The 17,743-nt window shown below is 37.7% G+C and overlaps 1 protein-coding gene across 3 annotated transcripts in view; it reads right to left on the bottom strand.

Moving 5' to 3' along the window:
* The window catches only part of ASB15 (ankyrin repeat and SOCS box containing 15), a 105,169-nt gene that overhangs the window by 51,005 nt on the left and 36,421 nt on the right, over window positions 1-17,743 (bottom strand). Inside the window, exons 8-12 of one of the 3 annotated variants that reach the window (XM_060196506.1) lie at window positions 16,571-16,742; window positions 13,025-13,595; window positions 12,188-12,341; window positions 9,874-9,979; window positions 9,651-9,777 (exon numbers count right to left, since the gene is read on the bottom strand). In XM_060196506.1, coding sequence (XP_060052489.1) covers window positions 9,951-9,979; window positions 12,188-12,341; window positions 13,025-13,595; window positions 16,571-16,742 — 926 coding nt within the window. In that variant the 3' untranslated portion in view covers window positions 9,651-9,777; window positions 9,874-9,950. Of the gene's footprint in view, window positions 1-9,314; window positions 9,778-9,873; window positions 9,980-12,187; window positions 12,342-13,024; window positions 13,596-16,570; window positions 16,743-17,743 lie in introns of those variants that run through there. The other 2 variants (XM_060196505.1, XM_060196507.1) reach the window with 2 other exon arrangements.

Here is a 17,743-nt window from a genome sequence, read left to right as displayed (position 1 = left end):
TTGTTGGACAGGACAGAGAGAAATGGAGAGAGGAGGGGAAGACAGAGAGGGGGAGAGAAAGATAGACACCTGCAGAGCTGCTTCACCGCCTGTGAAGTGACTCCCCTGCAGGTGGGGAGTCGGGGGCTCGAACCGGGATCCTTATGTTGGTCCCTGTGCTTTGCGCCACATGCGCTTAACCCACTGCGCCACCGCCCGACCCCCTCCTTATACTTTTTTACTCTTGAACTTCCAGAGAATTAGGGCTAGTGTTCAAGGGTGTTCCAGGAGACCTATGTTACTGATAATACGCTTCTTTGTCAATTCACGGCTTTAGCAAAAAAGGAAACCTTTATTCTTAGCTTTGCAATCTGAATAATTTTCTGATTTTTTAAAAATTTTTGTATTTATTTTCCCTTTTATTGCCCTTTTTTTTTTATTGTTGCTGTAGTTATTATTGTTGTTATTGATGTCATCATTGTTGGATAGGACAGAGAGAAATGGAAAGAAGAGGGGAAGACAGAGAGGGGGAGGAGAGAAAGACAGACACCTACAGACCTGCTTCACTGCCTGTGAAGTGACTCCTCTGAAGGTGGGGAGCCAGGGGCTCGAACCAGGATCCTTAGGCGGGTCCTTGCTGATTTCACTGTTAGGCTCAACTACCGCAGCAGAATTGTAAATACAGCACTGCCTGTCTTTGTGAGATGCGATCATTTCTTTTTCTTTATTCACAGCTTTAAAATCTTTGAGGTAAAGTTGGTTTAGAGGGCTGCATATTTTAGAGGTATAATTTCAAACTTCTTGCTATGTGCTACCATACCCTACCAATCACCCAAGTAGCATTGACTCTACTCTAGTGTCTATTGGATCTCCTTCATCCATACCATCCTCTCTCATACCCAGCTTCCCTATCCCCTTTGATGACTTCAGTTGTGCAGTCAAAATGTAAGGGCTTATTTTTCTTTGACTTTGTCTATTTTTTTTTTATATCCTACCATTTATTTATTGTTTGTTTTTAGCAAAAATGGGGCTTCACAATTTTATTGCTCTTGGGTTGACTTTTTTTTTCTCTCAGAGACAGAGAGAAAAGAAGGTATATTCAGGCACCAGAGTTTTCCCTGATACCATAGCATGCCCAGCATACAGCTAGAGCTTGAACCTGGTCACATACAGAACAAAGAATGTGTGCTACCAAGTGAGCTATATTTCCAGTCTCCTTCCTTCTTTCTTCCACTCTTTCTGTTTCCTTTTTTTCTTCCTTTTTCTTTCGTATCTATCTGAATATTTTTTTATTGCCAAGTGTTATCACTGGGGCATAGTGCCTGCAAGACAAATCCACTGCTTCCTGTGGCCATTTTTTTTTTTTTCCCATTTGATAGGACAGAAAGAAATTGAGAGCAGGTGGGTAAATAGAGAGGCAGACAGACAGAGACCTACAGCACTTTACAGTTTGTGAAGTTTCCCCTCTGCAGGTGGGGATTGGGGATTTGAAACCTGGTCCTTGTAGGTGGTGGTGACATTTTCATTCATTCAGGTGTGTTACGTTGCCTGGTCTGATTCATTACTTTATTTTTTAAAGTGATCTATTTAGTTGTTATGTGCTAACATAAAATTTGCCCACCAGAAGTATGAAGTTCAATATTTGTTTTCAGTAAGCTTAGTGAGTATGTAACCATCACAACGATCTAATTTTAGAACATTTTCAGTATGACATGAGATCTTTTCATTTTCAGTCAACTTTTGGACTCACTTGTAGGGCCTGACTGCCTGGCTAAGCCACATATTACCATGCCTAAGGATCCGGGTTCGAGCTCCTGTTCCTAATTTAAAGGGAGATGATTCATGAGTGGTGAAGCAGATCTGAAGGTGTCTATGTTTCTATACCTCTCTAGACCCCTCAATTTCTCTCTGTCCTGTCAGATTGAAAAAAAAAAAAGGGAAGGAAAACAAACAAAAACCCAGAAAAATGGCCGGCATAAGTAGTTGATTCGTAGTGCTGGCACAGAGCCCCAGCGCTAAACCTGGTGCAATCAAAAAGCATTGGACTCATTTATGAGCATAATATAGGCAATCACTAATGTATCATATGTCTCTATTGAAAATGTTTGGACATGTTATGTAAGTGAAGTCATACAACTCTTGTGCCCGGTTTCTTTGACTTACCTAAATATGATTGAGGTAGGTTTATCTAGTTTGTAGCATGTTGTTGAATAGTATTACAGTGTCTGGATATCCATTCATCACTAATAGATTGACATTTGTTGTTGGTATGCTTCTAAAACCCCTTCTGTTTCATTGGTTTAATCCCCCCTGCTTAACACTGTATTCTATTTACATAACCACTGTTAACTAAGCACTGCCCTGCCTGCAGGGCATTGGTTTAATCCCCACTGCTTCATGATGTGTTTTTGCTCCGCCCCTTCTTGTAGTACACCCTGACTTGCACCAGTCACTTTTCGCTCCACCCTTTTACATCACATCCTGTTTCCACCCTACTTGGCCAGTATATATAAGGACAGGATTGTGATTAAATATAATTTAGTTTAGTTTAGCTTGGCTTAGACTGTGCTGCGTTCTACATGAATAAAGAGATACTGTGTACAGCTCAGCCATGAGTCCCTGGTGGTCTGTCTCCTGCCTGTGAAGCTAGCCCGGCAATTTGTATTGTCCCCACCCAGGGTATTATGAATAATGAATGCCATTCTAATCTGAACTAAAAGTATTGCAGTGGCAAGTATGAAATTTGGGGTCAAGAGGTAATTACCCCACTCACTGGCCTGCTTCTAGAATAGTTGCGAAATTATGATGATATACGTGGAATGCTTTCTGAAATACAAAACACAGGATGAATGAAAGACATGATTATTGAAAGCTTTCTAGACTATCTTAAAATGAAGGAAATGCTTCTCAGTTCTTTCCACATTCATGGAGCAAATGATTAAATTTTTAATCTACAGGAAATAGCTACTCTTTTCTTTCTATAGACTTGGAGGTGTCATCATGATTCACTTACTAAAGCCTAATATTGGAAAGGTTTTAATATTTTACCTCTCTTAAATATACTAGTATTTTAGATTTTACTTTTTTGTAAATGATATAGCTCAGTTTTTTTTTTCAGGCCATTTGTTTTATAAATCATTATCTTTAAATATTTTTATTATGGTAACAAAAACCTCATTCTTGATTATAAGATAAAAAGCTTGTTTCCTATCAAAGATAGGGTCTTTAGATATCCTAGATTCACTGTAAATCAGGCTCAGTATAGTTTAAATTAAGATTTAATCAGGGCATGTCCCAACCCATTGATTAGATTTAGCCTCTTGGGTACCTCAGGTGATTATGAAGGACAGGTCTCCAGTAAGAGGGAGGTAGAGTTGAGGTTGGGTTAAAGTACTTTCAATGAGTCAAGCCTACTAAATGTTAGCATTCTTTAGTCAGAGGTGATTAAAACTGCTGCTTTGTTGAAAGTCAGTTGGGTTAACTGGGTCTTCAGGATTATTCAGAGATTCTGAAACTGATTGCTGACCACTGTATAGTGTTTGGTGATCTGAGTTTCAAAAAGCATTAATATATATTAATTATATATATATAAAATCTTGAAAAGCCGGTTCAGACTATGTTTCAAACAGAAAGAACTGGATACTGTTATCTCTCACTCACTGAGTGCTAGGCTAAATATTGTATTTAGGGCCTATCACATTTTCTACCTTATCCAGTACTATGGATTGCTTTCAGGAAGTTTTATCTTGAACCTCATTTGGAGATCCCAGGATGGAAGACAGTTCCCAGTTTACTGGAATCTGCAAGACTGGATATGAGTGCCAGTTTAGTGCCATTGTGGGATTACTAGCCAATCCAACATTAGAACTCAGGCACTCCTAGTGCTCAGATTCAAATTACTAGACCGTCTCCTTCCGAAAACAGCAAATCCCCAGACATTCTCACACTCCCTGAGGTTACAAAACACAGGGTGCTGAGGTCAAATAAGTTTATTCCTTCTACACATATTCTCCTCTGAGAAGCCCTTCCCCACCTCCCCCCAAACAATCAGTGGTTGGTTTTTACTAAGCAATAATAGATGTGAGGTTATATGTGCTAGGGACAATCCTCTGCTGTTCTCATTCTATGAATTTTCTCAAAAGTATTTATAGTGATAGTGTGTTGTTACATATATTTCTGATGTTTTTTTTTTTTTACATCTAAGCATGACTATTTGCAGGCTTGAACTGTTAGACCACGGATCTTTATTTCTGCATCTCTGACACTAGTGCTACCACTTTTAATAATGAGAGTTATGGGCAGGGGAGACAGTATAATGGTTATGTAAAACATTTTCATGTCTGAGACTCCAAGTTCTCAGGTTCAATCCATGACACCACCATAAACCAGAGCTTAGCAGTGCTCTGGTCTTTCTCACTGTATCTCTCTCTCTCATGAAAATAAAATACAATATTAAAAAATAATAATGAGAGTTGAAGTTCTACCTGTGCCTAGTGTTAAATACAGTGTTGGCATACCTATCTCATGCGTTGTTCAAAATTAAGCATTTATTACTTGGTGAACACTTTAAAACTCAGGTCTGTTTAGCTATAAAGTAGATGTTCTTGTCTACTCCATTACATGGAACTGCTAACACTACCTGTCACCCCACCAGGCCTATATGTGTGTACATACATCACAAATGCCTGTGTATCATATACCTATTCTTTGTATATGCAGATAGTATTTCATTTTGTCTCATAGAGAAGTTTCAAGAACTTAGAATTTTATATACCTTAAATGATTTCTAAATTTGAAGGTGACTACATGCATTAATGTAATTAACTACATACACTAGAGTAGTTCAAAATGTGGGTTGAAATCTTTGGTAAAAAAAAAAATCACGAAGTTTGTCTTTTTCTTGTGCAACAGAAGATTATCTCTTTTGAAGTTTTTAGGCTCGGTGATCTAGTATACTGATTTTCCAAAGGCTTTTATAAAAGGTACTTTCATGTTTGAATATTTGCTCCACATAATCTACACTTTTTTTTTTTTGACACCAGAGTTATTGCTGGGGCTCTGTGCTGGCACTATGAATCTATCACTCCTGGAAGCTATTTTTTCCTTTTATGTATTTTTTTTCTACCTAAATAGATTGGACAGAAATTGAGAAGGGAATGGAAGACAGAGAAGGAGAAAGACATGTACAGATCTGCTTCAATGCTTATGAAGCTCCACCCCTACTTCACCACCTCACCACCCCCGCCCCACAGGTATAACTCGGGTCCTTGCACATGGTAATGTGTGTGCTCTCTTGGGTACACCACCAACCAGCTCCTGGAACATTTTCTGAAATTACATGCAAAAACCTACATGAACTCAAGAGAGAATTTTGATATTCTACTTTAATCACTCTATGATACAAAACAAACAAACAAACAAACAAAAACAAAACTACAGTGACCAAAACAGCCATCAGACATTTTGGCAACATAGAAAGATGGCACTGAAACTTCTCCTTACTGACTCCGGAGTGATTAAGCAGAAAGCAATGTAGACTATTTGGCTCCTCCTGTGATATAAAGCCCTTTGGGAAAGAGCAGCTTTGCCCTCTCTTAGATAAAGTGACGTGTTCTAGGAGAAACAGAGTCCTAATTAGATAGAAATCAATTCCCCTTTATCATCGAATTTACTCAAAGATAAAAACACTTAGAAAAAAAGTTCAAAATGTAATAAGATAATGATTAAACTCATTTTGGATACAGTGATTGCCTCAGTTTAAAGTCTGTTTTTTTTTTTTTTTTTTTTTGCTTCTGCTTTAAAAATATGAAAACAAGCATTTTGTAAAATCTACAATATGCACCAAATTGCAGATATTACCATGACACCAACCTGACTTCCCTGGGCAGACAACCTCACCAATGTGCCCTGGAACCCCACCTCCTCAGAGCCCCTTCCCCACTAGGGAAAGACAGAAATAGGCTGGAGGTGGGGGGAGGATAAACCTGTCAATGCCCATGTCCAGTGGAGAAGCAATTACTGAAGCCCAACCTTCCACTTTCTGCACCCCATAAATATTTTAGGTCCATACTCCCAAAGGGATAAAAAATAAGGAAACTTCCAATGGGTGGGATATGAAATTCTGGTGGTAGGAATTGTATGGAATTGTACCCCTCTTATCCCACAATCTTGTCAACTATTATTAAATCACACACACACACACACACACACACACACACACACACACACACACACACACACACCAAACAAAACAGGACAACTGAACACATGTCTAAAAATATATATATCTACAATATATGGGGTAAATTCATATATTTATATCCAAGTATTTATTGCTATATTATACATGAACATAAATGTTAAAACCTTAGCATACTAGAGTTTATTTAACAGCTGAAGTGTTCTAAATGCATTTATACAAAGCCACATTAAAGAAAATGTCAAAGATTTGGTTTATTTAACATCTAAAGTATCACAGAGAAGACTTACATTTTCATTATTATGTTCTATTTGTTTAAAGCAATATTTATAGGGAACAATGGAGTAAGTCATAAGTTGGATAACAACAAAAGCATATGCCCTATACAAAAGCATCATAATCTGAATAAACCTAATGTTTGATTTATGTAAATTCTATAAATTTACTTAGTCACTATAGTAAACGCTGTAGTGACTACAAAACGTTAAAATAATAAAGTTTTGCAAAGATAACTAATTCTAAGTTCAAATGGAAAACTTTATAAACTACTGAGGTATTATGACTAAAAGAATACAGTAACTCTCAAGGTAATAAAAAATAAGAAAAAATTATTATTAAAATCTGAAATAAGTCCAATTAATTACATAAAACTTACCTAAGCAACTTAGAGATTTACAACTATCATTTCCCCCGAGAGTGCTGATTTTTCTTGTCTGGGTTTTATACACATTTACTCATTCTTATATTCGATAAATAACTATTGAGCTCCAAGCTCTAAGGGACATGTTTGGTCCTAAGTACACACTAGAGAACAAAATCAACCCTGCCCTCATGGAGCTTACAGTCTAGTGAGACAGACAGATGGGAACATGCTTACAGAACAGCATGAAATAGGCGGTTCTCGGGCCCCCAATGCTAGCAGAAGCATAATGAAAAGCTGATAAAATGAAGAAGATATTTTGTAGGACAACTGGCTAGTTAAAAAGGAGAAGATAGTAAGAGGATTCCAGAAAGAGTGAGAAGACAATACTTCATAAGATTTAATAGTAAGTGGTCTATTCTATAGCAATGGTTTCCAAGCAAATAGGAATTCAAACTTGTGGGACCAGAATCATATTTCAAGAGGGAAATAATGATACTGTGAGAAGCCTTTACAAAGCCAAAGTCATTCATTCATTCATTTCAATAGAGCCTAAGACCATTTTGTTTTCTAATATTAAGATAGCCAGAAAGTGGTCTCATAAAATGAGAGTAATAATAAATGATATATGTATTTATATTCCTATAATTGACAATCTCATTTTAAAATTAACAAAACATAAGCAATCGCTGTCTAATATCTAAAAGTTGGGGATCACTGCTCAAAGAATAAAATTTTAAAAGATGTTTAATATGGGTAAGAGCGGAAAAAAGTACAGAGACATCAAGAGATAAAGCTAATGGAAAAAAGGGTGGGGGGCACTTATAAACTTTGGACTTTATCCTAAAAGCAATGGTTATTACTTCAAGCAGAGGAATGAAACTATACTTAAACTTGCAAATGGTCATCTTGGGCAGTCATATGTAGAAGACCTGCTGAATGGGGCAAGACACACAGGAGAAAATCCAGTGAAGATGTAAATTAGTACACTAGTAATAAAGAGATAATAGCTTGGTTTAGGTATGAATCAGTAAGACTGAGTAGAAGAAACACATTTATCAGGATCTGGGAATTTGTTACACTGGGCAAGGAAAGTGCGAATGATCAAGACTAATGTGCAGGCATTTGTTTTGGGGAAAATGAACTGCTAATTGGGATATTGGGAGGAAGATTCCCCCCCCCCCACTTGGGGGAAAGGCAATAAATTCATTTTGGGACATGTAGAATTTTAAGTGTTTTTGTGTTCAAAGGTCTATCAGGTCAGTGTTCTGATATCTGTATCAAGCACAGAGAAGAAATGAATGTGACAGAGAATGCAGCTTAAGGGTAGAATGTATGTCTTTCATATGTGAAGGCCTGGATCCCATTTCCTGCACTATATTAATTAAAAACAAAAAAGTAGGGCTGAACTTTGAATATAAATTTTGTAGTGAACAGTTTGCAAATACTAATTGAAGTCATAGACATGGGTGAAATTTCCCATAGAACATAGCTTAAGAAGGGTAGAGGATCTAAGATACATTACTAAAATGTTGACAGGAGATAAACAGTGGAAGAGAGAGAGAGAGAGAGAGGGAGGGAGAGAGAGAGAGAGAATAGACAGGGTGGGGCAGGCATGTGGAATGAGAGCCCAAAGATGTATCTTGAAAAATAGAGGAAGATCATTTCAAGGAGGGAACAGGTAATGGAGTTAATTGCTAAAGGAGAATCAGTTGTGAGAACTGAAGAAAGCTCTTTGCAAGGAGTTGTTGGTCACCTTGAGAATGGTAATAGAAGGAGCCATGATATGAATCTGCAGGAAGGAAGTTCTTTTATGTAGTGTGGTTATAAAAGAAAAAAGAGGAATTGGCCCCAAATGGCTGCCAATGAGGGTTTGAGAAAGTGGTGGCAATATTGTAAACACAGAAGTGGTTTGCCTCTAAACACTTTTTTTTTAATTTTTAAAATTTATTTATTTATTATTGGATAGAGAGAGAAACTGAGGAGGGAGGGGGAGATAAAGAGGGAGAGATATAGAGAGACGGCTGCAGCCTTGCTTCACCACTTGTGAGGCTTTCCCACTGCTGGTGGGGACCAGGGGCTTGAATCTGGGTCTTTGCGCACAGTAGTGCGCGCACTTAACCAGGTGCACCACCGCCTGGCCCCGCCTCTGAACACTCTTTTTTTTTAATATTTTATTTTATTTATTTATTTATTCCCTTTTGTTGCCCTTGTTGTTTTATTATTGTAGTTATTATTGTTGTCGTTGTTGGATAGGACAGAGAGAAATGGAGAGAGGAGGGGAAGACAGAGAGGAGGAGAGAAAGATAGACACCTGCAGACCTGCTTCACCGCCTGTGAAGCGACTCCCCTGCAGGTGGGGAGCCGGGATTCGAACCGGGATCCTTATGCCGGTCCTTGTGCTTTGCGCCACCTGCCGGGATTCGAACCGGGATCCTTATGCCGGTCCTTGTGCTTTGCGCCACCTGCGCTTAACCTGCTGCGCTACAGCCCGACTCCCCCTCTGAACACTCTTAACAGGAGCCTCTTAACAGGGAGAGTTTGAAGACTTGTTCCAAGGGAAGATAATCAAAATTCAAATACAAAATATAGACTAAATTAAGAAATAATCACATATAATGACCTTTACAGATGTAAAATGATGGTGTTCCAAGAATATACCATCTACTTGTGAAGTTGTCAGTGACTTTAGATATACTTATGTATGTAAACTGTTCCAAAACAGTTTCTAAGGAAACCCCATTTTAAAATATTTTAAAATCACATTTTGAATTGTCAGCTTAAAATTATGGTAACTTTAGTTCTTGCCCATAGAGATCATAGTCTTTAAATAAGATGTATTGTTGAATAGCTGGTGGTAGAGGGAGCTTCTCCATTGAGGCTGGCTGGCAGAGTCGCTGGAGTCCCATAAGTCTTCGAATTTTTAACCGACACAAATGTTTTAATGAGCAAGGATTCTCTAAAATAAATTTTAAAATAAAGAGATTTAACATATGAGATACAGGCCTTTCAGAATAACATAAATAATGTCAGTATGGAAAAAAAAAACACGCACACATTAGCAACCAGTGACTTTAAGTGAAATTTGAGTTAAAATTAATCCTTCCAGTCCAATTCTCTTGAATGTAAGCCTCATGAAGACATGAAGATTGACACTTTCTCTGTATCAGGAAGAGAATCAGGTTCACAGGAAGTGATTAACTAGACTGTGTTAAATGAATTAAAGAATTTAAGAAAATAAATGTCCGCATCTTCTGTTGTATTTATTTTACAAATATACTATTTTATTTAAATGAAAGAGGGGGGGGAGGATTCAGAGAGAATGGTACAGAAGAACAACCTGAGCGCTGCTCAGCTTTTGGTTTATGATACTGGAGATGAGAACTGGGACCGCAGAGTCTCAGGCATCAAAGTCTTTTGTATAATTTATACTGTTTCCCTAGCCCTCTTTTATTAATGTTTTATAACTGAGTATTATAGAAATATATTTCTTTATTTCCTTCCTCTTCACTAGTATTTCCAATATATAACAATCAAGGAAAGAAAAAACTGAATTCAAATTATTGCGTAATTCACCCTTAGGCTAGATTCAGTGTTTGGATATCTAAAGATTTTATATTTTAAAAAAATCTTTTAAGGTTATTCAAATATTCTATTATTAGTCTTCATTTTCTGCTCTTTATATTATAGTGTGTTACCTTATATGTTAATCAAAACTGTAGATATTCTTATATACCAGACATATGAGCTAGTGAAAGAGTAGCTTAACACTGGCTTAAACTGGGATCTAGACTCAGCGTGTATTAAAATGCTAGTTCTGCCACTCGATATTTGTGTGACTTGAGCAAGTTCTTTAATCACCAGAATCTCAGTATTCTTACATGTGAAAATGGCTAAACATCATATCTACTTTATGGGGTTGTTTGGAAACCAGACAAAATTAATTCACACAAAGTGTTTGAGAAGTGTCTAACAGATTGTAGCCATTCAATACTGTAAACTAGCACTTATTTCAATAATACAGGGCCACATTTCTGTTATACTTGAGATTACAAATATCCACATTATTTGAAATGCTAAGTGCTTTTCAAAAATTCTGAAGCAAAACAACTGTCAAAAAGCAAGTAGAGTAATCCATAGATTATCACTTTGCTTTCATCCCTGAAAATACAGCACCTGTAAAATACAAATACCTGGAGGAATCCTGATACCCACCCAGTGGTTAATCTTTCTCCTAGCAAAAAAGTGTGTAATTGATTTCACTGCTCATTCTTTTCACTTCAGAGTGGAAAGAGACACAGAGAGACAGCACAACATTCCACTAAATGCTGTGACATTACCATGAGGTGCCATGTTTGAAAGCTAGCTACATGAATGGTAAGGCTTGTACTCTATTGGCTGAGCTATCTTCCAACCCTTATTGTGAGTTTTAAAAAGCACATCTGATTTGAGGCATGTTTCATAACTTCACCATGTATGCCACCCACCACGTAGCACCCCAGTACAAAATTTTGATGCTAAGAATTTGTCAATAAGAGCCGGGCAATGATGCACCCAGTTAAGCATACATATTACCATATGCAAAGGTCCTGGGTTCAAGCCCTCTGTCCTTACCTGCAGTGGAGGAAGCTTCACAAGTAGAGAAATAGTACTGCAAGTGTCTCTCTTTCTCTCTCCTTCTCTCCCTCCCCTCCCTCTCTCAATTTCTGTTCTATCAAATCAAATAAACTAATAAAAGGAGCTGGGTGGTGGTGTACCTGGTTGAGCACACGTTACAATGCGCAAGGGCCCAAGTTTAAGGCCCTAGTCTCCACCTGCGACAAGGAGAGGGGGAAAGCTTTAAGAGTGGTGAAGCAGTGCTATAGGTGTCTCTCTGTCTCTCTCCCTCTTTCCTCTCAATATTTAGCTATCATTTAAAACTTTAATAGACATTGAAATTTGTTAATAAATACCAAAGAGAAAGTATATCAGAGCTTAATTCTAATTCATTCCATTCATTCATATTCTTTACTGCTCATTGAACATTAGTAAGCCCTGAGAAAAATGCCTCCCATCCCCCCCCCACCCATGAAGAGAAAGAATAAGTAGAACAGATCCCGACTTACCCAGAAATAATTGTATATATGTTTTATACTACAAGAAGTAGCTTTTAAAACCTGTGTTCTAGTCAGAAGATTAATCAGTTACACTATTAGTCAATATATTAAAATTAAATGATTAAAAAAGTCGTATCAAAAGCAAAATAAGTATCTCATGTAAGAGAAAATATTAAAGGCAATTAAAATAATTCAGAAAATATAGTAGTAATGAAAAAGTACCAAAAAAGCTTCTAATATTCATAGAAAATGTAGGCACAACCGTGTTTTTACCTAGTATTTGACGGATTTCTGGCCATTCTCTTTGCACTTCTAGTGCAGACTTCAGTTTAGCACACAGAGGGATATAATCCATGTAATCTATTAATACTCGAATAACGCTCCCTACCAAATGCTTCATCCAAGGAACTGTAATAAATTCACAGAACTGAAAGAATCAATAAAATTCAATTTAGTAGTATTAGTAATATGTCATATGCATAAACACAAAAATATTTTAAAGAGATAATTTTTTTCTTTTATTTGATAGGACAGAGTACTTGAGAGACGAGAGGGAGATAGAAAGGGAGAGAAAAAGAGAGACACCTGCAGACCTGTTTCATCACTCATGAAGCGTCCTTCTGCAGATGGGGAGAGGGGGCTTGAACCCCAGTCCTTGTGCATATGTGTGCATTCAACCAGGTGCACCACCACACCACTCCCAACATTCAAAATTAATGAAAATAACTGCCTTTGACATTTTTCATAGGAAGTGAAAGTATCTTCATTACAAGATAATGAAGAAATGTGAAAATTAAACTGTTTTTGTGAAACTCTGAGCCTAAAGCTGTATGTACACTTGGCTCTGAGAAGATTGCAGTCAACATAACACGGAGAAATCATGTTTCTTTCTACCTTGCTCCAATATATCTCCAAATAAGAATTTAGTATTAATTGCATATAATTTCAAATTTCTACATTTAGTATTCAAAAAACATTAAGTATCACTCTTTTCATTTGCCTAATTTTATGCTTATCTTCCCATATCACTGCCTACAAAAATTCAAGAACAAAAAATGTATAAGATAATGACCCACTAGGGAGACAAAAGAAAAAAAAAGTGTAACTCACTGGGTTGTCTTTTATTACACAAGATGTCCATCCAGGCAACACCTCTTCCTCTATCTCAGACCACGCAAATGAATTTCCGAAGATGTCTCCATGCATACAATCAAAGCACATCTCCACTTGATAGCCGTTATTCAACAACATCCTCAACATCACCTCGTCATTTAGGGCGTACTGAATGGCACTAGGGAAGCGAGTGTCATGCACATGCATAAAATAACAATTGACATTCGCTCCATGGGAGAGAAGCAGTCGGACAATTTCATGATTGTTGGCCCTTACTGCCACAAGTAGACAGTTTAGGGGATCTAGGTTTGGGTCTGCACCAGCAGCCAGAAGGACTTCAGTGCAGTGGATATCATTATTAGAAACAGCAAAGTACAGTGCAGTCTTCCTCCCATCGTCATAGTTCTCAGAGATGTGGTCAGCTAGGAGGGTATCAACATCAAAACCATTTTCAATGAGCAGCTCTAGGCACTGTGCGTTTTGTCCATCTGCTGCTGAATGAATTGGTGTTAACCCACTTTTCTTGATTGCATGTTTGGATGTTACTGGAATAAGAAATTTCAGTGCACTAAAAAAAAAAAAGTCAAGTATTTATATGTTATAACATGATGGAAATCAGGAAATTAAACCATTTTCTTCACCAGACAAATGAATACAGTTTAATTTTACTATACCTTGTCTAGGTAACTTTATATGAAGCAATTAATCTTTGTCATTGGTTTCCCATTACTTAGTGTAATTTCATTTAGCTTTTATTTAACTTCTTATTTTGAACATTCTTGTGGAAAATACTGGGTCTTATATGTTGGATCAAGAATATTTTGTTTCTCAGAACTTCCCCCATAATACAGTTCTTTTCTGAACAGCTTAATATTTATAAGCCAACTTCTTCTAGCGTTTGCCCTTCTTCCGTAGCCAGTCAACAGCGTCAGGTTGAGCCTGATGTAAAGTTTCGAGACCTCCTTTGAATCTGGAGAGGTGGCAGTCGTTGACTATGTGGGTCATAGTCTGTCTGTAGCCACAGGGGCAGATCGGGTCGTCTCTGGCTCCCCAGCGATGGAACATAGCGGCGCACCGGCCATGGCCTGTTCGATAGCGATTGAGGAGGGCCCAATCATAACGTGCTAGGTTAAAGCCGGGTTAACGCTTGCAGGGGTCTGTGATGAGGTGTTTGTTCTTTACCTCAGCTGACTGCCAACTCTGTTTCCAAGAGTCTGGAACAGAGAAGTTCAGTGTAGGCGTAGGGGACCAGATTGGATGACGAGATGTCAAGTGTTGGACAAGGTGGGCGAAGATATCTGCGTATATTGGCAGGTCCGGTCGAGCATAGACGTGGGAAATGAACTTAGATGATGCCGCATCCCGACGAATATCGGGATGTTGCTAAGAACTGGCAGCCATGGAACTGGGGTGGAACGGATGGTTCCAGAAATTATCCTCATGGAGGAATATAATTTGGAATCGACCAAGAGGACATGGGGGCTACGGAACCATACTGGGGCACAGTATTCTGCAGTGGAATAGCATAATGCCAGAGATGATGATCGTAGTGTGGAAGCGCTCGCGCCCCATGAGGAGCTGGCCAGTCTTGCAATGATGTTATTCCTCGTGCCCACCTTTGCCTGCAGTTTTTATGAGATGTTCGTGAAATGATAGGGTGCGATCGAGAGTAATGCCAAGATAGACTGGCTGGGCTTCATGCCGGATTCTTGTATCGTCAAGCCTCGGCCTCGCGTGAGCTTATAATGTGCAGCTTGACGATACAAGCCAACTAATGTTATTTAATGAAATAATCAACTTCATGCCAGAGAAGATTGCCTTATAGTCCTTTTTGTATATAATAAAGATTTTTTTCATTATTAGTGATTTAATAGCGGCTTACAAAATTAGAGATTTGGGAGTACTGTTTCATACAAACTCATGGTGTGTGTAAACTACTACAGACACCACCAAAAGTTCTGTGCCACTTAATCAAGGAGTTATATAGTCTTGATTGTTAGGATCGTGGGGTCATATAATCATAGTTAATAGAATTATTCATTAGTAGGAAGTTGGAATTGTAACTAATCTTGGATATAACTTAGTCCAATCTTTTTATTGAGTAGAAAGAAAAACAATATGACTTCTGCAGAGAAGAAAGGATTTGCTCAAGGTCACACAGTTAGATGTGGAAAGGGACTAGAACTTAGGTCTTTGGAATCTTCATTCATTGCTTCCTTGTCTCTGCTATTTGAACAATGTATTCTTAATACTGGCCATATGTAGCTGGTCTGTTTCCATGTAAATTGTAATCATTAGCCAAAAAAAAAGTCTTTATTATTCCATCAACCTTTTTTTCTGTCTAATTTTAATGATCAACCATATTCTGTTTCTAAGTATTTGTGATAAATAGTTGTTAATTTCACACTTTACTGATCAACTTGACATGTACAAGAGGCATAGGCATGGATAATTTGATCTCTTGTACCTAACTCAGTGTTACCAAGTGTGAATTTATGAACACTGGGAGAAAATCCAGATAAATTTTAACAATATATCACAGTGTCAATTTTGTGTCTCTTAAGTTAGACAGTGTGGCCACCCAGAGTAATAATATTTCAAAAGTTTTGAACTTAGGAAATATATTTAATTTTCTTAAATCATCTTTTCATTATAGGTAGCTTAATATAATGATTGTGGATTTCTGTTGATGTACTGATTGTGGCATTCATTTTGAGGCTTAAGATATATCCAATCATTTTACAGTTAATAAATCTAAATTTATAGTAAAAATTCCTTATTTGGGTGCTGGGCAGTAGCACAGCGGGTTAAGCACACGTGGCACAAAGTGCAAGGACTGGCATAAGGATCCCAGTTCAAGCCCCCAGCTCTCCACTTGCGGGGGGCGGGGGTGTCACCTCACAAGTGGTGAAGCAGGTCTGCAAGTGTCTATCTTTCTCTACCTCTGTCTGTCTTCCCCTCCTCTGTTGATTTCTCTCTGTCCTATCCAACAACAATAACAATAATAACAACAACAATAAACAACAAGGGCAACAAAAGGGGGGGGGAAGGCCTCCAGGAACAGTAAATTCATAGTGCAGGCACCCAGCCCCAGCAACAACCCTAGAGATATATAAAAAAAATTCTTTATTCAAGAATGAATGTAACATTATTATTTAATATCCAAAGGTGTCGATGAATAATTAGAGTAACACTAATAGTGTTATCACTTATTTTAGTCCTTTGCCAAGAGCAAAGGTTTTAGAAATTACATTAACTTTTTGTTAAACTCATTTCAAAAGGCATATTTGGGTAGTGTATGAAGAATAATCATTTATCATTTCCTTATAAAAGAGGAAGTCTTTATTATAAGAGTAAACATTCAATGGGGAATTTTTACAAAATATACGAGGATGAAAAGGGGAAAATCAAACAAATATTGACATACACAAATCTTGTGAAAATTTTGTTAATTTTCTTCTGAACTGGAGGTTTTAGGTAAACTTGTGGTTTTGTATCCTTTCTATTTACCTACTTACGATGAGATTACGTTTTCTTACTCACAGATAATGTCCCTCATAGGCAGCTCGGTGAATAGGAAGGTGCCCTGCTCTATTTGGTACATTTCCACTCCCTCCATATTCCAGTAGGAGGGATATGCAGTCAGGATTGCCTCCTCCTGCTGCTTCAAACAAAACAGATGCCCCATCATCTGCCAAAGCAAACACATCACCACCTGGCAGCAAAGAAGATGTGGCATAGTGAGGATAACTTGATGGATTGTCAGGATAGTTCCCTTAAAAATAACTTGTAGTTTTCCTTTCTGGCTAAGAATTAAAAGTATAGAATCAAGAACATCTATGCTCTCAATATCTTAAATAAATATAAAATAATATAATTATATTATACATAAATATAATTCTTACTTAAAAAAACCCTACATCATAAGAACTCCTGAGAAATCAACAAATTTATAAATACTAGCAGGGAAAGGGTGAGTTAAACTTTTAAATTCAAAGACAACAGTTGACATTTTCAACAAATATTTATCAGAGGCCTTATTACAAAAAAAGATCCTAATATGTAAGTCTATTAAAAAAATTAAGATAGAAAAGTAGAAGGAGGGAAACCAGGGAAGAAGGGGTCGGAGAGAGGGAGAGGTAGATGTAGAGGGGAGGGGGGGAAGGGGAGGGGGAAAAGGAGAGAGAGAAAGGAGTCCTGAAGCTTCCTTTAATGTAGTAGGAACCAGGCTCAAACCTGGGTCACACACATGCCATAGCAGCATACTGTCCAGTGAGCCCAAGTCTGATTATCTGAAGGACAGCTGAGAAGAAATGAAATTAACTTCAAGGATCAAAGACTGCATTTTATAGGCAGGCAAAACCAGGGTTAGGAGACATGATCACAGAAAAGCTATCTGTGTTTGAAGTATAGTGTTGCTGCTGACCTAATAAGTTTGAGACAAATCATTGCCTTCTCTGATCCGCTATGTCTTCATTTAAATAGGCAACTACAGATTCTATCACAGGGCTTATTTGATAATTAAGAGAGATTGCACTTTGAAACTTCTCAAAGTTGTTAGTCTTTTCCTCATAGAAGACCCTTGGGGATCAAGTTGTCTTAGCCTTTATTTATGGATGAAGAAAAAAAAAAATACAGAAGCTAAACACTAGACCAGGGACAGTGACTAGATGGCAGAAACCAATTTAAAAGTTCCAGTTCTTGGGGCTGGGGTGG

This window comes from Erinaceus europaeus, chromosome 8 (assembly GCF_950295315.1).
Source record: "Erinaceus europaeus chromosome 8, mEriEur2.1, whole genome shotgun sequence".
Classification (NCBI taxonomy): Eukaryota; Metazoa; Chordata; class Mammalia; order Eulipotyphla; family Erinaceidae; genus Erinaceus; species Erinaceus europaeus.
Note: the sequence above shows the minus strand (reverse complement) of the source record. Positions and strands in the feature narration are given on the sequence as shown.